The sequence below is a fragment of the Pseudophryne corroboree genome, chromosome 5 (genome assembly GCF_028390025.1).
Source record: "Pseudophryne corroboree isolate aPseCor3 chromosome 5, aPseCor3.hap2, whole genome shotgun sequence".
NCBI classification, from domain to species: Eukaryota; Metazoa; Chordata; class Amphibia; order Anura; family Myobatrachidae; genus Pseudophryne; species Pseudophryne corroboree.
Genome location: NC_086448.1, coordinates 767,773,071 through 767,799,386, shown reverse-complemented (window position 1 = coordinate 767,799,386; position 26,316 = coordinate 767,773,071). Strand labels below are relative to the sequence as shown.

The window sequence follows — 26,316 nt, the reverse complement described above, 5'->3', positions numbered from 1 at the left end:
TATATATCACTACTGCAGCCGGACAGGTATATATTATATAATGACGGACCTGCTGGACACTGTCAGCACTGCAGACTCCTAAAGTAAGCTACTAGTATCAAGAAGATAGAAAAAAAAAAAACACCACAGGTAGGTGGTATACAATTATGGATGGACGAGCGACTGCCGACACAGAAGTAGCTACAGCCGTGGACTACCGTACTGCGTCTGCTGCTAATATAGACTGGATGATAATGATATAAAAAATATATATATGTCACTACTGCAGCCGGACAGGTATATATTATATAATGACGGACCTGCTGGACACTGTCAGCACTGCAGACTCCTAAAGTAAGCTACTAGTATCAAGAAGATAGAAAAAAAAAAACACCACAGGTAGGTGGTATACAATTATGGATGGACGAGCGACTGCCGACACAGAGGTAGCTAGAGCCGTGGACTACCATACTGCGTCTGCTGCTAATATAGACTGGATGATAATGATATAAAAAATATATATATATCACTACTGCAGCCGGACAGGTATATATTATATAATGACGGACCTGCTGGACACTGTCAGCACTGCAGACTCCTAAAGTTAACTACTAGTATGAAGAAGATAGAAAAAAAAAAAAACCACCACAGGTAGGTATACAATTATGGACGAGCGACTGCCGACACAGAGGTAGCTACAGCCGTGGACTACCGTACTGCGTCTGCTGCTAGTATAGACTGGATGATAATGATATAAAAAATATATATATATCACTACTGCAGACAGGTATATATTATATAATGACGGACCTGCTGGACACTGTCAGCAGAATGCGTTTATAGAATAAAAACACCACACGACGAGTGTTTAACTTTTTCAGGCAGACAATCACAATATACTGGTGGTCACTGGTCACTGGTCAGTCACACTGGCAGTGGCACTCTGGCAGCAAAAGTGTGCACTGTTAAATATATGTACTCCTGCTATAACTGCTCCCCAGTCTCCCCCACAATTAAGCTGTGTGAGCAGTGAGCACTCAGCACAGTCAGATATACATAGATGATGCAGCACACTGAGGCTGAGCACAGATATGGTATACTGTGTCACTGTGTATCGTTTTTTTTTCAGGCAGAGAACGGATTATATTAAATAATAATAAAACTGCACTGGTGGTCACTGGTCAGTCACTAGTAAACTCTGCACTCTCTGAGTACTCCTAAGCTCCAGTAAATCAAGTGTCTCACTCTCACTATCTATTTCTATTCTAAACGGAGAGGACGCCAGCCACGTCCTCTCCCTATCAATCTCAATGCACGTGTGAAAATGGCGGCGACGCGCGGCTCCTTATATAGAATCCGAGTCTCGCGATAGAATACGAGCCTCGCGAGAATCCGACAGCGGGATGATGACGTTCGGGTGCGCTCGGGTTAGCCGAGCAAGGCGGGAAGATCCGAGTCTGCCTCGGACCCGTGTAAAAAGCGTGAAGTTCGGGAGGGGTTCGGTTTCCGAGAAACCGAACCCGCTCATCACTAGTTTCTGTGTGTGCTGGTTCTTTCCACTAGAATATGTATCTTGTACTTGGTGTTTTCTGGAGAAACAGACACCAAATGCAGAAGGATGATAGAAGACGGCCACTTCTGGGCAACCGATCTTCTTGATGACCTAATATAGGGTGAGATTGTACCCTCTCCTGAGACAATCCTTGTCAGGGCCTTAACTAGGTAACATAGCGTTGCAGGGGAGGGGGTGCTGTTGGCGGCACTTGTCAACGATCTGTTTTAATTACATTCACTTGCAGCTTTCCCGCTGCCCCCACCTCTTCCTCTAGGGATCAGGTTCCGGACTGTGCACTTATATACATATACATATACATGTTTTACATTATACTGCACGGGACTATGGTGTATTTTCTACAGTACATTGCTGTTACTGCTAGTGCATGCATGGTACTGTACCAGATTAGTATTTACTATATATATTTATCAAGGGGCCCAGACCATACACACTCTAATAGTTAGGCAAACCAATGTGGTGGCTGGCCACACCCCTTCTGGAGACCGGCAACACCCCTAAACATGAGCCCCTACCACTGCATGCCCCCGGTGGGCCCTTCATGCCCCAGTCTGACACTGGGTGAGGCATTGCCTCTGGAGATCAGTGGCAAACACAGGATTTCTGGAGGAGGGTTTCCAAATGCAATCCACAATCTCCGACTCTGCAGAACATTGGAGCAACTGCGGGAGTCTGGGGGAGCATTAGAAGAACCTGGTAATGACCGTGGACCAGTGGTCGAAGTGGAAATTTTTAAGTGGGGGTATGGAAAAGTTAAGGATGCAATTATGCTTGCGCCGAAAAGGGGGCGTAGTCACCAAAAGGGGGCGTGTCCAGTGTAGTAGAACCCCTTATACTATCTAGTACTGGTGCCCCTTTCACCTTATAGCACACGGTACGAGCTGAAATTCACATTATAGCACACGGTACAAGCTGAAATTCACATCATAGCACACGGTACGAGCCAAAACTCACATTATAGCACACTGAATAAGCCGAAATTCACATTATAGCACACTGAATGAGTCAAAATTCACATTAAAGCACAATGAATAAGCCGAAATTCACATTATAGCACACTGAATGAGTCAAAAGTCACATTATAGCACAATGAATAAGCCGAAATTCACATTATAGCACATGGTACGAGCCGAAATTCACATTATAGCACACTGATTAAGCCGAAATTTACATTATAGCACACTGAATAATCCGAAATTCACATTATAGCACACTGAATGAGCCGAAATTCACATTATACCACACGGTATGAGCCGAAATTCACATTATAGCACACAGAATGAGCAGAAATTCACATTATACCACACAGAATGAGCCGAAATTCACATAATGCCACATGGAATAAGAAAAAATTCACATTATGCCACATGAAATGAGACAAAATTCAGGGAGTGTGACAGCAGGGTCATAGGGAGAGGGACAGGGAAAGTGACAGCAGGGACATAGGGACAGGGAGAGTGACAGAGAGACAGGGAAAGTGACAGCAGGGACATAGGAACAGGGAGAGTGACAGAGAGACAGGGAAAGTGACAGCAGGGACATAGAGACAGGGAGAGTGACAGAGGGACAGGGAAAGTGACAGCGGGGACATAGGTACAGGGAGAGTGACAGAGGGACAGGGAAAGTGACAGCAGGGACAGAGAGAGTGACAGAGGGACAGGTAAAGTGACAGCAGGGACTTGGGGACAGAGAGAGTGACAGCAAAGACATAGGGACAGGGAGAGTGACAGAGAGAGGGACAGCATGGGCATACAGTAGAGACCAGGGAGAGAGAAAGGCAGCCGGGTAAGATTACCTATTTAGCAGCGTGGTGCTGAGGATGCTGTGGTCTGCGGTGCATGAGGAGGCTGTGGTTGGCGCAGGGTGGAGGAGGCTGTGGGCCTCAGAGATGGTGCAGAGAAGGACCGAGGGCAGCAGAGGAGCAGCGGTGATACGGAGGAGTAAGGAGGAAGCTGTGGTCGGCGGCCTTTGGTGGTGCGGCACTGCACTGGCTCCTATGATGTGGCGCTACTATTTCAAATCTGACGCGGAACGGCAGCCAATCAGGAGCGGACGCCAATGAGTAGCTGAGTGGCACACTCAGTGGTTATTACAATGCCATCTGGCCCCTGCTGAGTGGATGGAACTGGGAACATCTGGGGGGCGTATATACAGCACTGCCCTGAGCATTAATTAGGATGAACCACAAAGCCAACTAGGACCTGCACACCCAATAATGGGCAGTGTCAGGACTGCAATGTACTTACCCACCACAGCACATACACTGAACATATAAAGGCATTTATATCATGAATTACAGTAACATATATATAGCAGATCCTGTGCACACACACAGCTACAGAGGACCACACCCATGCAGTACACTGGGGGGTAGAGCATGATATGCTGAGTAACATATGTAGACCGCTACACGTGTATGCAGGCCCCTGTGCACAGCGCTTACCTCCCCACAGCACCGCCTGCAGCACCAGGCACAGCTGCAGAGACGTGCCCGCAAGCCCAGCTAGTGCACGGAGGCCGCTCAGCTGCGGCCGCAGGGTTGAGAGCAGATACCGGGGACTCTTAGAGCGGCAATGTGATTCTGGTAGCAGCACAGGCTGCGAGGAGGGGGGAGCTCAGCTGTCAGGCCCCGCCCAGGCCTGGCTATATCAGCTGCTGCCGAGTGACTGGGGATAGCCTGCTGCACAGCAATGCCCCCGGCCCGGCAGGGGACAGTGCTCGAAGAAGTGCCGGTATACCATACCGTTGCATACCGGCCCACTTCGAGCACTGCCCTGGACATTAATGTAACCATTGGTCTTTATACACTGGATACTGTATGGAATACAGTATTCATATTTAACACTATAGATGGTCTATAATATAGGCTGTATCAAACATTTAAATAATATAAATAAGTTAAGTGGCCAGGAAAAGGTTAAACATATAATAATAAATAAATACACAAACATAATAGAACCAGTACTACAATTTCTAAGTACACATTCTCCCACCTCATGGTAAGGCTCCTGTCTCTTCTTCCTGGTAGCTGTTCTCTGATCCAGTGCACTGATTGAGGACTCAGATCCACACACACACACGCACACACACACACACACACACACACACACACACACACACACACACACACACACACACAGCAAACTTGGTAGAAGAAACTAATACCACAGGGCATGTGCAGCAACTCTGCTCTGCTCTGTCCCCACTGGGCATGTGCAGCAACTCTGCTCTGTCCCTTAAACTGAATGAAGTGGCGGCGGCTTGAGTAATCGTATTATATACCATTGCTATTGTTGTCGTAATTTGAACCAGTTGCCGAGAGCAGGGGGGGTTGCCGGGCATACTGTTCTGCTGTATCCTACAACCTGAAGGTTTATATGATACATTGCTGTTGAATTAGGAGCAGCGATTGCACAGTATAAGTGCCCAAAGAGGTGCAGATTCAGTTAAAGATTTTGGGGTAGATTTACTATCCTTCTTTAAGGGGTAATGCGCTATCTGCACACGTTATGTGCCGCAGATAGCGCATCCCCTGATGTATTATCCCATTGAATCGCTATTGTAAGCAGGGGCGGTATGCGCCCGCTGCCTTATCGGCGCCTCTATCTGTTAGACAGAGCACCGATAAGCATGCTCACTTATGAACGTTCGGTGTGCCTGAACGTTAGTCTTTCCTACCCTGTTCCTCTTCGCCTCTAAGATCCGGTCTCCAAACAGTTACTCTTTTTTGTTGTTGTTGATTTTCTCTCAATAAACTTTATTGTTTTAATACACGCATTCAAACCGCACATGCGCCCTCATAACTCCTGAAAGGAAGGCTGGGAGTTACGGGACAGCGCAGGCGCAGATGTAGGTAATGCAGCCAAGAATGACAGCCGTTATGGGAAGACGCGTATCGCCAGAGGGGTGAGATACTGCGTTCCCATAACGAACAAAGCAGCCTTAATAAATGAACCGGAAAAGAGGTCCTGCTTCACCACGATAATGTGGTGAAGCGGGACCCTGCATATAAAGATCCTTATCAGCATTTTAATAAATCTACCCCTTTGTACTTTATACTGCTATACTGTTTTGCTGGGGTGTGGCTCATTAGATTGACAGTGTCTAGGTCGACAATGTTTAGGTCGACCACTATAAGTCGACAGTCACTAGGTCGACAGGGTTGGAAGGTCAACAGGATTTCTAGGTTGACATGTGCTAGGTCGACAGCCTGGATGGAAAGAGAGTTAGTAAATAAAAGTGTGTGTGTGTGTGTGTGTGTGTGTGTGTGTGTGTGTATCTGTGTATGTATGTATGTATGTATGTATGTATGTATGTATGTATGTATGTATGTATGTGTAACCTAGGTCTATAGTTACCTGTAACTATGTTTAATATAACCAAAATATAAGCAGAACTGTGGTAAATAATATCTAGGTAAATTGCTGTTATGGGTTAAGGGGTTTGTGGGTCTCTGCAATGGGATTTTGTATAGTGATACAAGTTGGGGGAATAATGACGGTTTGTAGAATTTTCTAGAAGCTCTCTTGTCAGGACTGGGGGCAGTTAGGAGAGTGCACAAGGACCTGTGAGAAGAGGCTTGATAACGGTCAGACATGACACAGCCAGTGTCGGACTGGGGAATGAAGGGCCCACCGGGGGAATGCTGCTGTAGGGGCCCATGCTTAAGGGTGTGGCCAGCCTCCAGTGGGAGCGTGGCCAGCCACCACAGAGGTTTGGCTAACCATTACAGAGTACACATTCTGTGCCCCTTGGTAAATGTATAATAAAACAAATTCTTGTGAAGTATAATGTAACATATGTATAATGCACAATTCAAGTGCACTAGGATAGAGTTTGAAACCTGATCCCTAGAGGAGGAGGAGGGCCCACAGACAGTAGGGCCCACCGGCGGTTTCCCCTGTTCCCCTGTGGGCCAGTCCGACCCTGGCCTCACCAGCCGTCTCTCATGCACTGGCGACCCTATTGTATCAAAACTGTACCAGCCTTTCTGGATGGGTCTGGGACTCCAGGTCGACAACAAAAAGGTCGACACACCTTAGGTCGATGCCAATTGGTTGACACACCTTCGGTCAACATGGAAAAAGGTCGACATGTTTTTTTGGTGTTGTTTTCTTCGTAGAGTGACCGGGAACCCCAATTAGTGCACCGCGTCCCCTCGCATGGCTCGCTTCGCTCGCCATGCTTCGGGCATGGTGCCTTCGCTCCGCTCTGCTTCGCTCGGCACAGATTACCATTCCAGTCGTGGTCCACGTGGATCGTTAAGTATGAAAAGGTTCCAAAAAAGAAAAAAATTGTGAAAAACTAATGTCGACCTTTTTCCATGTCGACCTTGTTCATGTCGACCTTTTGTCCATGCCGACCTAAGGTGTGTCGACCAATTGGCGTCGACCTAAGTTGTGTCAACCTTTTTGTTGTCGACCTGGAGTCCGGATACCTTCTGGATTACCCTCATATACAGGGCCAGATTAACAATAGGGCAGATGGAGCTACAGCTCCAGGCCCCATATAAAAATAGGCCCATCACCATGACAGCATGATGATGTTTAATTGCCCAGCTGGTCACATGGTTGCCATACATGATAACAATTAAAATAAAAATTTTAATTTCCTTACAAAGTGATGCTGTTGTTCTACTTTTATGTCTTTTGGGAGACATTGGGGCTTATATTGTAGGGAGTGTACACGCCCAAATGTCACTGGCCACACCCACACAGCATTAGCCACACCTCCTCAACTTCTCACAAGATGCCCTTGATCATTTTCAGCACCAGGCTCATTTGGACCTTAATCCGGCCCTGCTCGTATATATCCTCTTTGACATAATGCACAAACTCTTTACCATAAAATCTCCTGTGCTTGATGTTACAGGTTATTGTATCTACACTGTCTTGTCAATAAAAAGTGATGTGGAAATTCTATTACGCCCACACAGACACAAGAAGTGCTTTAATTCAGCGCTGTCTGTACGGTATCACTTCCATGACTAATAGAAGTGATGAATTCATGGCAAGGGGCATATTAGTAATGAGCGTTTTCCTCGCTGGTGACAACAGCAGATCATTATAAATGAGTGAAAACATGATCATTCCATTCATGACATATAAGAAAAATTTCTCAGAAAGAAACATTTCAGCTGCTGCAACTGACACTAATCTCAGCACATTATAGCCTACACATTATCCCTAGGTGCCCCATGTGTACTGGCATTCCTAGGATGGTCTCCAATTCTTTATCCAAAAATCTTTAACTCACAATACGTATTTAGAGTAGACCATACCTCCCAACATATGGGAGTGATGGAAACAGAGGCGGGGTGCCATGAGGTCACACCCCCAGCCACAAGGCCATCATATACCTCCTGGCTGTGGGCGTGACCTCATGGCACCCCTCCCCCATTTCCATCAATCTGGGGTGTGCCCGGCACTCCCGGAAACACTGGGCTGCCCTCCAGTTTTTCATTTATTTATTTACTGCTGCCGATGAATTAAAGGCAGCTCGCAACTGGTGTAACTGGCACTGTCAGAGTCTACTTGACCGAGTGCTAAACTGCCACTACCTCCCCCTGTCACCCTCTGCCTCTCCCTGCCTTCCACTGTCACCCCCTGCCTTCCCATGTCACCCTCTGCTTCTGCTGGCACACTCTGCTTCCCCTTGCCTTCCTTTGTCACCCTCTGCCTCCCCCTGCCTTACGCTGTCACCCTCTGCCTGAGCCTGTCACCCATTGAATCTATGTGGCGTATTATGAACTTGGGTTGGGGTGGAGGAGGGGACCCAAGTTATATTTTTGCACCTGGGTCCCCCACTCACAAGTTCCGCCACTGAATGGGATATCTGCCTTTACCTTACCTGGTGCAGACAGGTCTGCAGTACCTGTTCAGAAAGGAACCATAGATGACCTGGCCGGTCAAGGACATTGGGATATGGCAACACCATATTGGGTCCACCTTGTAGAAGGTGCGTGGATACATCTTCCCTGTACTCCTGGGAAAGGGAACTTGGTAACCCCGCTCACCACCTTTTTGGCACCTCTGTAGGTTGCAGCTTAACAGGGCCCCACATCTGCCAGAGCCCCAGCAGCTGCCACCCGTGCTGGATTGGTAGTTATGCTCATGAACCAGAAATCCTATTTCCCTTCAGGTTTCGTGGAATGTTACACTTGGAACCTCTCTCAAATATCTTCGGATTTGTAGAGGTGCATATAGATAAGCAGCTACAGCATTGATCTCTGAATAGCCAATGGGACATTTAGGCAGAGCATTACAGCGTTCATTGCTAAGTATGGTTTTTGCAGAGAGTGAAAAAATGAAATACTGTATCAGAGTTAAAAGAGCATATTTACTAACTATTTCTTGCTGAGGCATACAAATATTTTCACTTTACAAAAAGTATTTGTTTTTTTTGCTCCCGATCGGGACTGGTGGTCTAAGGGTTATCTTACCAAAATTTTAATAGGAACAATTTTTATGCCGCCATGTTGCATTTTAGTGGGTAAGTGAATCCCTAGGTGCACTCCACACAATGCAGAATTAGGGAAGTTGACAAAATCCTACTTGCCCGGGATTCAACAACAACTTCCCAAAATGTGGTCCTTCCAGGTCAGTAGGCATGTGTGCCATTGCACAGTGCACCTACTGAGACTTTCTTGCTTTCTTGCAAGACTCTACAGAGGCGTCCCCCTAGAGCAAAGCGTAGAGCACCTTCTGAGGATGGGCCATTTTAGCACTCGTTAAATGAAGTCCATTGACTCCAATCTGTAAATGATTCACTGAGATCTGCAGGTGGATTTGTATACTTGGGGGAGATGTATTCAACTTTTTAAAGAGAACAAGTAGAGAAGTTGCCCACAGCAGAAAAGAAGGAAAAGGAATCCAGCAGGACTTGTTCCCTTACCATAAAATGATGTTTTACATTAAAATCGTTGTTCTTTGGGGGTCATTCCGAGTTGATCGCACGTAGCAACTGTTTGCTGCTCGTGCGATCAACTAGACGCCGCCTATGGGGGAGTGTATTTAGCATAGCAGGGCTGCGATCGCTTGTGCAGCCCTGCTATGCTAAAAAAATGTCCTGCAAAACAAGACCAGGGTCAGACTTACTTACCCTGTGCAACAGATCCAGCGCCGAAGGTCCCGGGATTGACGTCAGACATCCACCCTCCAAACGCCTGGACACGCCTGCGCTCGGATCTCCATGGCCGGAAAACGGTGAGTATCTGCCCCGAAACGCCTCCTCCCTGTCAATCTTCTTGCGATTGTGCTAGCGATCACTTTCTTCTCTCTTCTGGTCATTGCCCGGCGGGCAACGACGCGCATGCGCATTGTGGGTGCCGCGCATGCGCATTTCCAACCCATTCGCACCGCAGCGAAGAACCGCTGCGTGCGAACGGGATTCAATAACAAACTAATTTCTTTAAAAATTCCAATACCCATATGTGGTGTAAGTCTCTTTAATATTGCCACATATAAGACAGTATATGGCTATATGCTCCCCTTTTTTTAATTGGGGTCATACAAAGCGAAGTATATAAAATACAGAATTAGAATAACGTGTAGAAATAAGAAAAAGAGAAATTAATCTGTGTAAATAAAAGTGTGATTTAAAACAAATTGCTTCTGCGCTGTCTGTATTCCTTATTATAATTCGTATTCCTATAATGTCTCAGGTTATACCCTGCTTCTAAAGCTTCAATTGATAGTTCCTAGCAGTAATATTATGTAGTGGTTACAAAAGCAGCAATAGTGTCACAGATGTTTATTAATTCTTCTTCATCCCGTGGTTACAATTGTTACATAAGTTGCTTTTATGTGACACTGCTGAGATATTTTGCAGCTGCTATACAGTATTAGATGCATTTGTTATTTATAGTGCTTGTTGCCCATAGCAACGATCAGCTTCTAGCAATCATCTGTCAATTACAGTCTATAAAATGATAGGTAGAAGCGGATAGGTTGCTATAGGCAACTGATCCACCTGTCCTCTTTAGAAGATTTGATACATCTCCTCCAGAGTGTTCTCTTAGAAGAGCAGAGTATTGTTGCTAGAAAAACAAGTTTCTATGTATGTGGATGTTGTCGGCTCAAACAATTGATCCCATGTATAGCACTTGCTTGTCTCGGGTTCCAAATGTAATGCAGACGTGAACAGAGTGCAGGCTATGGGGCGTGTACTCTCTATGAGGCAATGTGTGGCGTATAGAAGGGCAGCAATGAAATGTTTAGCACTGACAAAAGTTCAAGGAAAATGTGCACTGTTGTTTCATTGCTGTCCTTGTACCATACTTGCCGACTTTTGGACTGCTCTCTACGGGAGAGAGCAGCCGTTCGGCTCAGCAGGGAAGGCGGGCAGTGAGGTGACGTGCAGAGGGGGACGGGCCAGGGGCGTAACAAGGGCGTGGCTGCTGGATCGCGTCATGTAAGCCACGCCCCCGCTGTGTAATGCCGCTATTACCGGCATTATACAGCAGGGGGTGTGGCTATGATGATGCGATTCAACAAGAATCGCGTCATCACCTGCCCGGACCGCCCACTTTACTCGCTAAGTGGGCGGCCGGGCAGGGGGTGACCCCTGAAATCGGGAGACTTGCTTGCTCTTCCGGGGGGGACAGGAGGGTCACCTGATTTTCGTGAACCTCCCGGCCATTCCTGGAGGGTAGGCAAGTATGCCTTGCACATGACACAATCATGTATACTCTGCTTATACTTCCACAGGCTGCCATATAAGAAGCAGGGTGCTTCTCTAGGTACACAGGAGGGTTTGTGTGACAGGTTTGCAGGGTTACTATGCAGAAATGCACAGTTTGGACAGTTGCCAATGGGATGTATTTAGCATCCTGGGCTGTGGGGATGCCAGCAGTCATGTGACCAACGCCGGAATCCTGACAGCTGCTATCCCGAAGGTAAGTGTTGGGGTAACTTATAGGGTTAGGACCTGGGGGGGGGGGGGGGTGTTAGGCTTATGCACTAGCAAGGGTTAGGGTTGGGCACTGGGGGCGGGGGTTTAGCTCTAGGCACCACCCCCTGAGGGTTAGTCCTAGCCGCCACCCCCAGAGGGATAGAGTAGGAGAGGGGGTAAGAATTTACAAATACTTACCCCCTCTGAAATTGGTTTCTTCAAGGTCGGGGTGCCGGTGTCAGTCATGTGACCGCAGGCATTCTCACAACCAGGATATCATACTGAATCCTTGCTAACTTATGAAAATGAGATGAGCACCACAGTCATCTGGAAGAGCACTGCACCCTCCAGCATCCCGCCTATCTACTAATAAAATGGGTGGGATGTGGGTGTGATTCTGAAATTCTCAATCATATAATAGCCCCTCCCCCTGTTTGTGTTGCAGTGATTTGCGCCATTGCACTGTGGGCCAAAGGACATGTTTTGCAAGCCCACCAACACGGCACCCATCCACTAATATAACAAAAACTACGATTACTGTAGTCTCAACTTTTTGCCATATAATGGCAGTTAGGGACCAGAGTGGATAGCATTGCTGCCTCACAGTTCTGGGGTAATGATCTGCATTCCAACCATGGAATATGTGTGGAGTTTGTATATTCTCCCCATGTTTGGGTGGTTTCCTCTGGGCGCCCGGATTCCATATACAACCCAATGTTTGTCCATGTGATAAGTACAGCTTCCCTGGGGATGCCTCTAATTTGCCGGCTGTCGGGATCCCGGCGGTCAGGATACAGACGCCGGAATCCCATCAGCCAACAATGCCGCCAGCCGGAATCCCGGCGCACCAGGGCTATTCCCACTCATGGGTGTTCACCGAGCCCGCAAGGCTACTCTTATCGCTCGCCCCGCTGCCGGCATTCTGATTGGCGCGATGTCCACCTGGGGTAGGGACTGATGTCAATGAAGAATGTGCTGTATAAAAACTGTGAATAAAATAAATATATGGGTTACCAAATGCACATTGTCTTAAAGATGTGGGAGGGGCCCCAGATGTCCTACAAGGAGTGAGAACGTAATACTCTAATCTTTAGGGGCACTGCAGTGGGAAGTCATCTTAACTGACCAATTCCGCTTGCTTGCCTGGATTCTTATCTAAAATAAATGTAATTTTGGAGTGTAGAAATCCATTAATACCATAGCCTGTGGCATTGACAATCAGTTTCCTCCAGTCTTTATTCCATACCATCTCTCCCAGAACAACCGGGTGAATCTGTGGTGGCTGTGACGGATTTTTGGAAGAGAAGGCAAGTCTCCTGTAAGCACTAATCTGCTGCCCTCTTCGCTTGGGAAGTGGGCAGCCCAGACAATTGATGATGCAATTTGAGCTGAATTGAGTCATCATGGCCGGGTCCTACCCCCTACTTTACAACGCAGGGAATCCCTGTACTATATAGCACCACTTCAATCCCCCCCCCACCCCACGTGATCATGTAACAGAGCCTTTTAACATTTGTGGGAAGGGAGCTGCAGTTAAATGATACTCAGACAAATGCATCATCTTAGCCTTCCCAATGGGTGGGACCTAATGGTGTAAATCTCCCAGCCCCGCACCCTATCCACACCTCCCTCCCGACATAGGGGGACATGTACTAAGCACATACTTGCCTACTCTCCCGGAAGCTGCGGGAGGCTCCCGTTTTTTGGGTAGCCCCCCGCACCCCCGGAAGAGTAGGCAAGTCTCTCACATCCTTCTCGCATCCTAGTGATGCGGGCAGGATGGAGAGATACTCTCCTGAGTTCGCGGGTCCGTGGAGTGGGGAAGGGGTTAAAATTACGCAAAATGCCACCCGGGAATTGCGGCATTTTTCCGGATGTGGGAGTGGGGCTTGATGATGTCACAGCCCGGCCCCTCCCCCTGAAGTCTCCTGCAGACATTCAAAGTAGGTAAGTATGACTAAGCAGTGATAAAAGTGGAGAAGTGAGCCAGTGGAGAAGTTGCCCATGGCAACCAATCAGCTGCTCTGTATACTTTTATAGTATGCAAATGATAAACGTTACGTCAATGCTGATTGGTTGCCATTGGCAACTTCTCCACTTTTATCACTGCTTAGTACATGTCCCCAATAATAATTACACAGTCACACACACTGATCACATGCGTATACCATCCGGGAACTTTCCTGAAAGGGATAATGTAAATGTTAGCAAGTATGCTTTAACATCTACTGTAGATACGATATATAAAAGTTGCAGCAGCGTTCCGTGTCTTTATTCAGTGTCCCTCCTGTTGACACAGCAGCGTAGTAAGTTCTAACCAAACCATGGTTCCTCTTGCACTCTGTTTACTCGTGACATTTGTATAACTCTTCCTGTACAAATATATTGTAAGTGTCTATAATGTATAAATAAGGCAGCTCGTAGCAGTGGGAGTACTGTACTTGTATCTGCTGAAAGTCACCCTGTTATGGCTAAGTAACCTGCATGTGTTTTGGACTAGGAAGGCAGATAAAATAATTTTACATTTCTACCCGCTTACCGGCGTGTTTAAAGTTAAAACACCCATGTGGGTAGACTGCTGTAGATAACACCTGTTTCGGGCTCCTTGTGTCGGCATTGTCATGGCGACATGCTTACTGTGCGCATAGAGAGTGTCCACCTCCTGCACCGAACCCATCGTCGTGCTCTATGGATATACCTTGGTGCTCTACAATGACAATCATTATATATACTACAAGTTTAAATGCGCCTCAGCAATTATATATTTACTCATCTAGCCCATTAAATAAGATTTGGGGGCACATAGATTCATTATCAGGACTTTGTCAGCAGACTGTGCATGTGAGAGAGGTTATTGCTGGGGAGGAATCATACGGATCCTTCTCCCAGGAAGATTTGCGAGGTCTAGCCCATAGGCTTCAATGGCTTACACCATGCAGGTAGTGTCAGGTACCGGGGCTAAAGCCCTTCCCTGATGTACATCCATGCTTCCTAATCTGCAAGGACAGAGATGCCTGCTGTCAGCACCCCTAGGCGTTGAAATACCACTTGGTGCTTCTTTAAACGCACAATTAAAACTTGCACCAGCCGTACGATAGGAGCAGGTTCTCTGTCCGAGTATGGACTCCCATGTGAGCGGCTGAGAGCCTCCGCAGCGACATGCCCATAAGACTGACCATCTCCAGGGACAAAATCCTGACAGTGGGATCCCGACAGTCAGAATCCTGACGGATCATGGTAAGAATTTTTACACTGCCCCTAATCCTACCCATAGGTTAGCACATACGGGGTGTGGTGGGCTGTGCGGGGGGACTGGTGACACATCACATCATCATGGCTACACAGTGCAGAGAAATCAGGTATAGCAGGGGCAGGGTTATGATGACATGATTCAGCACGAATCGCATCATCGGGTCCCCTCGGACTGCCCACTTGTGCTCTGCAAATGGGTGGCTGAGGGGGGGCTGCAAGCAGGTGGGGGGTGGGAGACTTGCTCACCCTTCCAGGGGGCCAGAAGTGCAACCAGATTTTCAGGAACCTCCTGGCCGTTCTGGGAAGGTAGGCATGTACGCTCCTACCCCTAACCTTCCCCTCTTGCAGCCTAACCCTAACCATCCCCTCCCACGACCTTCGGGATCCCGCTGTTGGTATCCTGTCGGGATTCTGACCGCATATCTTTTAAATGATCAGGTTCCATATGAAGTGAATAAAGTTTACTGTGACATCTGTATTGCTGCTGGTAGTGAGATACTGTAACACGGCGCAGGGCTTTGGAGAAAGATTTTCTGCATATTACATGGTAAGGAACTTAGGCCTGATTCAGAGTTCGACGCAGCTCCTGCGCCACACGCAGATTCCTGATTATGGAGCATCTGCGGCTGTGCATGCGCAGAATGGGCCTTGTGATCTCGCCCGCACTTCCCTTCTGCTGCTGCATAAATGACAGGCAGCAGCGTTGAGGGGGAGGCCTGTGTTACCAGAAACGGGCAATTCTCCTCTGTTTTCTATGAGGGGAGAGCAAGCCCCTGGCCTCGCAGCCCCTGCTTCCATCAGTCAGCTGAGTAATCTGGAGATAACTCCGCTGGCCATCTTCGTGGGACACAAAGAGGTGATAATGGATCTCAGCTTTCGATGTCGGTCGCAGTGCTGGGATCACAGCTACATACAGGCAGCGTCTCTTCTACTGAGATGTCTCCTGCATGTCCCTCCTGGAGACAGGATGAGTATACAATGCTGCTTGCATGCAGCTTTGCATTTTGTCCCATCTATGAATCAGGTCCAGGATGCTGCTAATCGAGAAAGCCGAGTTTCCATTCTGCTCAAACAGTAACCAATATAGGGGGTCATTCCGAGTTGATTGCTAGCTGCCGTTGTTCGCAGCGCAACAATCAGGCTAAAAATTGGCATTTTTGCGCATGCACCGCAATGCGCAGGCCCGTTGTACGGGTACAATGAGCATCGTGGGTTTGCACAGAGTGTAACGAACATTCCAGTCGCACAGCTGAACGCAGGAAGATTGACATGAAGTGGGCGTTTCTGGGTATCAACTGACCGTTTTCAGGGAGTGTTTGCGAAAACGCAGGCATAGCAGAAAAAACGCAGGCGTGGCTGGGCATTCGCTGGGCGGGTGTGTGACGTCAAAAGCCGTTCCCTCCATCGTTAGACTCAACACACATGAAGAGTAACTACAGGGCTACTCTTGCACAAAAAGATTTTGCAGGCGCTCTGCTGCACAAGCGTTCACACTTCTGCAAAGCGAAAATACACTCCCCAGTGGGCGGCGACAATGCGCTTGCACGGCTGCTAAAAACTGCTAGCGAGCGATCAACTTGGAATGACCCCCATAGTGTAACTATACAAAAAGGCAATGGCATAACAACAGTGGAGCGGCTACACTACCAACAGTTGCAGAACTAGTTCTATACAACTTAGTAAAAGGAGATTTGTTAGGCTACATACATACATACATACATACATACATACATACATTAAAATTCTGTGTTTAAGATACATATGCAACACATGCGGACGAGTGTGAAAACAGAAGTTGTGCCACACAAGACAGTACATATTTGTGTCTTACTGTACGTGTACTTAGGTTGCATTTTAATACCTCTTGTTCTAGTTCCACGTAGAGCGGAGCGGTCTGGATTCCAAGGAATCCGTAGCGCTCCGAACTGAATGGTTTTCGAGTCCCCGCCAGAATCAGATGCCACATTGAGGCTGAACGTTTTCCCTTCCTGTTTCAGATTCCCGCGGGACTTGGATTTAATATAAGGCGCTGCGGCTGGGACTTGGCGCCATTTCACTCTAATGCACTGCACTCTGATGTATTGGTTGTGCTGAGACTACATACTCACAAGTGGATGTAGTCTCTAAAGTAACTGTGGGAGCTGTGCTGTACTCTGCTGTATTGTCCCTTAGTGCATTTTGTTCACGTGCATCTATAAGCCCTGTGACTCGACGCAGATTGAACTGAGCTGCAAGTTCAAAAACAGAAAAATATATGAAATATATCTAGTTCGATTGTTTGTACTGTTTGCTGCACTTTGTTCATGTGCATCTACAACCCCTGTGATTCCATGCAGTTTGAACCGAGCTGCAAGTTCAGAAACAGAAGAAAAAAAATACATAGTTGTATTGTTTGTACTGTTTAATGTACGTTTCTCTAGTGCACTTTGTTCACATGCATCTATAAGCCCTGTGACTCCATGCACTTTGAACCAAGCTGCAAGTCCAAAAACAGAAGAAGAAAAAAAATATGTATAGATCTACTGTTTGCTGCGCTTTACCCTAGTGCGCTTTATTCACATGCATCTATAAACCCTGTGATTCCATGCAGTTGAACCAAGCTGCAAGTTCATAAACAGGAAAAAAAATATAGAAGGATCTATTGTTTGTACTGTTCTGTGCTCAGTACCCCAATACGCTGTGGTAATGTTTCATAGATGTGCAATAAACTGTTGTGTGTTTGTGCCGCTGCTTTGTTGCTTAGTAACCAGCCAGCTTGCTGCAGCCTTTGGTCAATATTGGTGAGCTGTGAGGTGGTCAAAATTGAGTGGAAATAATTGGAAATTGATCTTGTTGAGGATAATAATACTCTTGGAACATATTATGTGATTTTAGCTTTTTTTGTAAATTTTTGAAAAAAATAAATGCAAATCCAAATTCAAAACCAGTCATGGGGGTTTGCCAAATCCAAATGCAGACGACGAATCAGAGCCAAATCCAGCAAAAATGTTCCCTTGCACATCTCTAGTTCCGTGTATCTAATGCACATCAACAATTTCCTCCTTTCTACCAGAAACATAATCAAACACATATTAAATGCAATATGGGTTACATGCATTTTTTTATTTAACATCACAATCACCAGTGTGTATGTAGCCTTTATATTTAATATATAGCATGAGCGATTGAAGCAATCAACACAACCAGTGATACTATAATCAGAGATGAGCAGTGGGAAGGAAATCTCTCATGTAAATGACCCACAAGAGCTTTTCGGTCTCAGCGAGAGCCTGCATATTGTCTGTGTGAACTGTGTCTACATATGAAACAATCACGGATTAGAACATGTTATTTATATTATGTAATCCAGTTTAATGTACGGAAAGGGAGGCTGCATCTGTACAAAGCCTGGCAGTATAGGTGGCAGCAAAGAACCAGGAGGCCAAACATTTTTCCTTGAGATCTTGGTAATATCTAGGTACGTACAGATATGACTGTAATATATACCATCCCTCTCACATGGCATCTTAGTGTTGAGGTTTATACTGTATATCATCCCTTTGGGTGGAAATGTATTAAAATGTCTAACAAGAACATGTGAAGTTGCCCAAACAAACAAGAAATCAGCTTCAAGCTATGAATTATCAAGCGCGTTATCGTTATAGGTAGCCTCTCATTGGTTGCTATTGGCCACTACTCCACTGTCTGCTTTAAATGGTTTAATACATCAACCCTATATGGAATCAGGAGATAATCACAGTTACTGTACCTACTCTTTCTCATACAGTAGTAAAAAAAGTTTTAATATTGAGCTCCATCTCCTAGCTAAAGCCTTGGAAAATTGGCAGCATGGAACAGCCCCCTAGTTCCTCCATTCTTAAAGCCCTAGGCGAAAACTGAGGGGGTGAGGTAGTGTAACTGGGAAAAGAAATCAAGAGTGTGCGGCTTGTGATTGGTCCTCCCACTTGCATCCCGCTTCCTTTGCCATTTTAAAGTGGCAAACTGAATAAAGTTTCACATAGCCTGGTGAGACTCAGGAAAAATGGCTGCACGTGACATGCTCCAAAGGCTCCGATTAGGGGAAGGTGCGCATTAGGTCATTGATGTGTTTACTTTCAAAATACATTATCCAGCCACTGATAAATTTACTGACCAGCAAACTTGGTTTGTCCAAGTTTTCATATTAATAGTGTTCCAACAATTTGCAGAATATTAGCTTATACCCCTTTTACACCGGTTATTGCCGGGCTGATCCGGGTCACAGATCGGTGTAAAAGGCCCCAGAAAAATAACCGGGTAATGGGGCAATGGTGACCTGGCTAATAGAGAGATGGCTCACCACATCAGCACTTGGAGATGTCATCTCCAAGCGATAGCAAAGGGACGTTCCGGCGTTAACCCTGGTCAACCTGCTGTGTAAACAGTATTTCAAGCCAGTGTGACATGGCTTGAAACCCATGTTCAGTGCCCCGGGCTGGACTCGAATGTTTTATTCAAAAGGAGTAAAATAATTGTCTATGTATAGTATCTGCTCTGTGCCTGTTTCCATCTACCCCTTCACAAGCACACAATAATATACAGGGCGGAGTGCATCACTGTGTAGAAAGTAGGAGGCTGATTCAATTAGCCGTGGGACCAGTGACTTTGTGCGTTACTGTCACTGGCAGGAAACTGCGATGATGGCAGCTTGCGTGAAATTGAATCCAGCCCTAGAAATACAGGTTCTGTGTCTTCTCTGCTGTAATTGTTGTGGGCGGGATCATAGAATTCTATATGGTCCCTTTTTGTACCCCATCTTCAGAAGTGGGCTTTTTGACAGAGGGTCTCCCCTTACCGCTAGCAGGCTGTAAAGTGTGGCCTGTTCTAAACAACTATATTTAGAGAAGCAGAGCCATTAAGACCTCCGCGGGGCCTGGCTACTGGGGGCGTGTCTAAATCCAGTAGGTGAGGCCACGCCCCCTCTGAAATACCAGGCCCCCCCCCTCAATGTAGAATACTATGTGCAGGTCTGCAAAGCAGGGCATTTGTCCCCCTCTGAAGCTGACCTGAGCCCCTATCTGGGCCCTTGAAGAGGCCTGGGCACCACAAAATGCCAGAGTAATAAGCATCCGCTTCCTTCCCCCCTCTCGGCTTCCCTGCAGGGCGGAGCAAGTGGTGTTAGACTCAGGGGACGGAGTACAGAGGTTTGCCACCTGTCCATCATGTTGGAGATGGAGCGGAAGCTAGGGTTTATAAAGATTTGATGCTGGGAGAGATGGGCAGACATAATAACCACATGGTCTTTGTTAGGGATTGCTAAGGAGAAATTATTTATCTCTGTATAAGTTGTTTGCCATGCTGACCAATAAAGCAGATGGCTGTTATATTAGACGTAGATGGAAAATATAACCAGATGATTGCCATTGATAAAATGATGGACAGTCCTGCTTCTAAGCAACTGCAATTCATGTCAGTAACAACCACTGGACGCAATGAACAAATGGAATAATTAGATTATTCCTCACTGCCATGCTTTTCTATGAATCATACACACTATATTCCCAACAGCACACATTCTAGATCAATAGCAATTTACAATACCTAGTATTACATTACAATATCCTAATTACAAACAATCTAGATAGCACATATATATTGAGATTACCACCACTTGAAAATAAATAAAAATAAAAATACATATGGTTAGTTGCCTTAGAATAAAAAAAAATATAATTGGGACAAAAAACGCGTAAGATATGAAATAGAAGGATTTTCATGGGTATGATTCATCCCTATTTTTATTATCTAATGCCAGATGAGATTATTCTCTGCATGACCCACCTGTAATATTTACACAGAGCTATGGCATGTATGTTTTAGGCAATATTTCTGGTCACTTGTAAACCCCCCTTTCAGCGCCCCAGCATTAATGGACTTCAAAAACAAAGAACCACTGATTGGAATGCGACTACTCATTTTTAAAATGATTTGATAATTAATGCTAAAGTGTGGCAAAAAACCCCATAAAAGTAAAACTAATGCAAGGAATATTGCGGCTAAACATCAGAATTATAAATAAGCAAAACATAATTCACCTTAAATGTAGTATAATAATACTAATACTAATAATAATACATTACAGATGAAAAGCTGATGTAGCAATATTACAGGAGGCTTATTATTTCTTAACTTACCTATAAATCAAATAAATTGAGATAATTAAAAATTACATGAAACTATATGAAATATAGATGGCAGCAATACAGGTTGAGTCTCCCATTTCCAAAAGGTTTGGGACCAGACGTGTTTTATATTTTTCATCTTTTGGATTATCTGCATATCTTGGAGATGGGACCCAAGCTTAAACACGAAAAAAGCATTTATGTTTCATATACACCTTATATAGACAGTCTGTACGTAATTTTGTACAATATTATAAATTATTTTGTGCATGAAACAAAGTTAGCTTACAATGAACATTCATGTCTTCCTAGAAAGGGATGCGGTCAAGATGCCGCCGGACGGAATCCCGGCGGTCGAAATACCGACGCCGGAATCCCGACCGCCACAATCCCGACATATTCTCTTTCCGTGGGTGTCCACGACACCCATAGAGGGAGAATATAATAGTGTGCCGAGCGTAGCGAGGCACCATGCCCGTAGCGTGGCGAGGCACCGTGCCCGTAGCGTGGCGAGCGAAGAGAGCCCGCAAGGGGCTGCGTTCCGCTCGCCACCCCTGTCGGGATTGTGTGGTCGGGATTCCGGCGTCGGTATTTCGACCGCCGGGATTCCGGCCGGCGGCATTTAGTACTGATCCCCCTAGAAAATATTTGGGTAAAAGATTGGTAGAATGCATTATTATTACATTGGGTGTACTTAGGTAACAGCTAAATAAAATCAGACCAAAAAACAAACAAAAAAAACTCTTTATATTTGGAAGATTTTCCCCAACAAATGAAACAAAAACACTGCAAAATATTTGTGGAACATATAAATGAATTTTATTTTTCCGTGCTTATTCTGTCTTAGAACACTAGCTGTCCCAGACGTCACTGTGTAACTAACCCACTAACTTTTACTTTGGCTACAGTTTCACAAGAAGAAAATGTTCAACTCATCTAAATGACATCTGATTATTAATGAGTGTAAACTACTTTCTGGCCTAATTAACGCCTTAAACAGTGGGTACTGTGTAAAAAAAAAATACAATTTTACATATATATGTATGTATATATAATATATGTGTGTGTGTGTGTGTGTATATATATATATATATATATATATTGTATTTTATATTTTAATAAACAACACACAGGGCATACTGTATTAGCAGACACTGGGCAGAGCAACCACAATGTAAGACATGAACTTAATAAGAATGATGGACACTGAATGATAGACGAGTACAGTAGATGACTATTAATGCAATTTCTATCAGTATCTGGCTGGTGGTGGAGATGAGGAAGATGATGATGATGAGTAGTTGTCTCACCAGGGTGAATGGATCCTCTCTTGTCCCTGACACCAGACTCTGCTGTGCTGTGGTCGTCCTGACAATGTCCAAGACCTCCTGGTGGGATCTCAGTATCAGTGCTGGTCAGCCAGGTGGACTCAGTGTCTCTTGTCCAGCTCTCGTAATAACGGGGCTCAATGGCATCAGCTCTGCTCCCTCCACAGCCCATAGTAGACTCCACACTGCAAGCTGAGCAGCAGTGGATGAAATATTATTTACTGTGTGGGAACTGTGAGGAGTGAGGAGCAAGGACTGGTCCTCCCCCTACCTGCAGCACACACAGCCTACTATTGCAGGCATACCGCAAGCACTGGAGATGCACCAGAGTGGTCAGTGCAGCCCTCACTGAGGACCAGGCAGTGTGATCCTGGGAGGAACATGCCAAGAGTCCTGGCTGCAAGTCGGTATAGCATGCAGAGCTGGACTGGTATTGGGAGGAAGACTACCAAGTGCTATCATTGTGTCCCCATCTGCATTCCTCTATCTTCTGTGCTGCATCTTCCTACCAGTCCTTCACTCAGTGCCTGGTTGCATGATCTCTGCCCTGAGAGGTCCCAGTGAATAGCAGCAGCCCCCTCCCCACCAATGCATGAGATTGTGGCTCTGGGAGCAGACTGAGGTAGTATATGCAGGCTGCTGCTGCTTGTTGTGCTGATTATTGCAGAGTGAGGCTGCACCAGCTCTTTGTGCTGGTGTCAGAGACACAACGTGAGGAAGGTGGAGTTTTATGCATTAGGCAGAGTTCCCTCCCCCCTGAAATCTAGCAGCACATCGATCCGTGACGTCATGACAGCGTCATATAGCTGCTGCTAGACGTGTGCTGCAGATATCCCCCTGGGTGCAGTCCCACTGACTTGGGGATGTGATCTCATCCACCAACAGGAGATTCCGGAATCCCCCCTTGCAAAACACCTATGCAATGAATGATGAGGGGGTGGGGTGATGGCTGTGTAAAAATGGTATTTTATACATGTACTACATGGCTTTGCTGGATACACACTGATAATATGCAGTCACACAGGGAAAGATTTTATTCCTCTTTGCTGTTTTCCTGAGGGTTTATTAATACCTGTTTCACATTGAAAACCCGGGTCCAGCCCACGTCACGGATCAAGGGTTTCAAAACATTCTCTAACAATACGAGGCTGAAGTTAGCTTCTTATTCGGCCAGCTTCTTAGTCACGTCTTATTCACTTCTTATTCGAGCTCCAGCTTCTTATTCAGAAAATTTTGTTTTGCAAGGGTTAACCAGTCTTGGGCCAGAAATTTGACCCCTGAAACCAACAGAGGATGGTTACCTGCATGTGACCCACTTGTATTTTGCCTGGTCCATCGCTGTTTTGGGCATGAAATACACTGGCAAAGTGGGTACACACACCATATATTACCATTTTGAATAAGTAGCTGTAGTTTTGCAAGGGTTAACCAGTCTTAGGCCACAAATTTGACCCCTGAAATCAACAGAGGGTGGTCACTTGCATGTGACCCACTTGTATTTTGCCTGGCCCAATGCTGTTTTGGGCATGAAATACACTGGCAAAGTGGGCACAAACACCATTTTATAAATTGCCATTTTGAATAAGTAGCTGTAGTTTTGCAAGGGTTAACCAGTCTTGGGTTACAAATTTGACACCTGAAATCAACAGAGGGTGGTCACTTACATATGACCCACTTGTACTTTGCCTGGCCCAATGCTGTTTTGGGCATGAAATACATTGGCAAAGTGGGCACACACACCGTTTTTTTACCATTTTGAATAAGTAGCTGTAGTTTTGCAAGGGTTAACTAGTCTTGGGCCACAAATTTGACACCTGAAATCAACAGATAGTGGTCACTTACATATGACCCACTTGTATTTTGCTTGGCCCAACGCTGTTTTGGGCATCAAATACACTGGCAAATTGGGCACAAACACCATTTTATAAATTGCTATTTTGAATAAGTAGCTGCAGTTTTGCAAGGGTTAACTAGTCTTGGGCCACAAATTTGACCCCAAAAATCAACAGAGGGTGGTCACTTGCATATGACCCACTTGTATTTTGACTGGCCCAACGCTGTTTTGGGTATGAAATACACTGGCAAAGTGGGCACAAACACCATATTTTACCATTTTGAATAAGTAGCCGTAGTTTTGCAAGGGTTAACCAGTCTTGGGCCAGAAATTTGACACCTGAAATCAGGAGCCTGCAATACCGGCTCTGCGCACAAAGCTTTTCATAAATTCTGCAAAGCAGTCTCTGCGGGCCTAGGGGGTAATTCAGACTGCATCACTGCAGCGGCAGCGATCGCAGTCTGAATTACTTTGTGGAGTGCGCCCTGCGCGAGCGCACTCCGGGAGCCCAGTGAGATTCTATCAGCATCTGAGGGCTTTGATCGCCTCTGCCTGATTGACAAGCAGAGGCGGTCACGTGGCGGGAAGGGGCACTCCACCGGCTTTAAAACCACGGTCCGGACAACGGAGGCCTGTCTGGACCGTTGGGGGGCGGCCCGAGGCAGCTGCCTGGTGTCACACACAGCCTCTGCGACCCGGGATGTGACGAGTAGCGGACTGCCAGCATGCAGGAGCTGCGCTGGCAGGGAGATACTCATCAGGTACAAAATCATCGCCACTGTGCAATGGTTTTGTACCTATGTGGGAGGTGTGGGGGGGCGCGGGGGGGCTAGGGCCAGTCATGCGGGGCGGACTAGTCATGTCAACGTAAATGATCGTAGATGTGCTACATTTAGCACATCTACGATTAGATCTTGTCTGGGGACTGTTTCCTCAGACATTCAGTGAATGATGCTGCCCTGTGGCAAATTCGTGTATGAACCTACACAGTGGCGGAACAAGACCATGGTGAGCCCAGGTGCAACAAAATGCATTGCCCCAGCCCCCACCCCCCACCCAAGATCCAAAACATGTGTGTCAAAAAATAGGGCATGGTCTCATTGAAAAGGGGTGTGGGCACACACTAGTACCACCAATTCAAATTATGCCACACAGTAGTGCAACCATATTACATTACACCGATTTACATTACATTACACTGAACAGAAGTACTCCTTATATACATTACGCTACACAGTAGTGCTCCTGAAACACGTTACGCCACACAGTACTGCTTCTTATACGCATTACGCCACATAGTAGAGCTCCTTCTACACGTTACGCCACAGAGTAGTGCTCCTTATACACATTACAACACACAGTAGTGCCTCTTATACATGTTATGCCGCACAGTAGTATTCTTAATATACGTTATACCACACAGTAGTGCTCCTGATACACGTTACTCCACACAGTACTGCTCCTTATACATGTTACGCAACACAGTAGAGCTCCTTATACACGTTACAACACACAGTAATGGTCCTTATACACTTTACGCCACACAATAGTGCTCCTTATACACGTTACGCCACACAGTGGTGCTTCTTATATACGTTACACCACACAGTAATAAACCTTATACAGGTGACGCCACACAGTAGAGCTCCTTATACACATTACGCCACACAGTAGTGCTCCTTTTACACGTAACGCCAAAATAGTAGGCACTATGGGTAAGTTTTAGGGTTAGGCTGCTGGGGGTAGGGGGGGGGGGTGAGGCACTGGGGTGGTGGCTAGGGTTAGGCTCTGAGGAGGGGAAAAGGTTAAGGTTAGCTACTAGGGAAAGGTTTAGGGATTAGGGATAGTGGGGAAAATACTCACCAGAACACTGCTGAGACATCGCCAATGCAATGTGATCCAGAAAAAGGCACTGCTGTCACCGGTATAAAGTACGAAACTGCTATATCACAAGGGACTGTTTGTTGACAGTTCTTCATGTCGATATAATGAATATCAATACTAGTGATGAGCGGGTTCGGTTCCTCGGAAACTGAACCCCCCCGAACTTCACCCATTTTACACGGGTCCGAGGCATACTCGGATTCTCCCGTATGGCTCGGTTAACCCGAGCGCGCCCGAACGTCATCATCCCGCTGTCGGATTCTCGCGAGATTCGGATTCTATATAAGCAGCCGCGCGTCGCTGACATTTTCACTCGTGCATTGGAAATGTTAGGGAGAGGACGTGGCTGGCGTCCTCTCCGTTTATTAATCTTGAATTCTTGATGCAAAAATATTTGTGCTTATTGCTTAATTGTGGGGACTGGGGAGCAGCTGT

General features: G+C 46.2%; 1 protein-coding gene across 1 annotated transcript in view; it reads right to left on the bottom strand.

The window, feature by feature from the left end:
• Nucleotides 1-22,880, bottom strand: part of BAALC (BAALC binder of MAP3K1 and KLF4) — a 125,027-nt gene extending 102,147 nt beyond the window's left edge. Inside the window, exon 1 of the mRNA XM_063924240.1 lies at nucleotides 22,146-22,880. Coding sequence (XP_063780310.1) covers nucleotides 22,146-22,335 — 190 coding nt within the window. The 5' untranslated portion in view covers nucleotides 22,336-22,880. The remainder of the gene's footprint in view (nucleotides 1-22,145) is intronic.
• Between the last annotated feature and the right edge of the window lie 3,436 nt (nucleotides 22,881-26,316).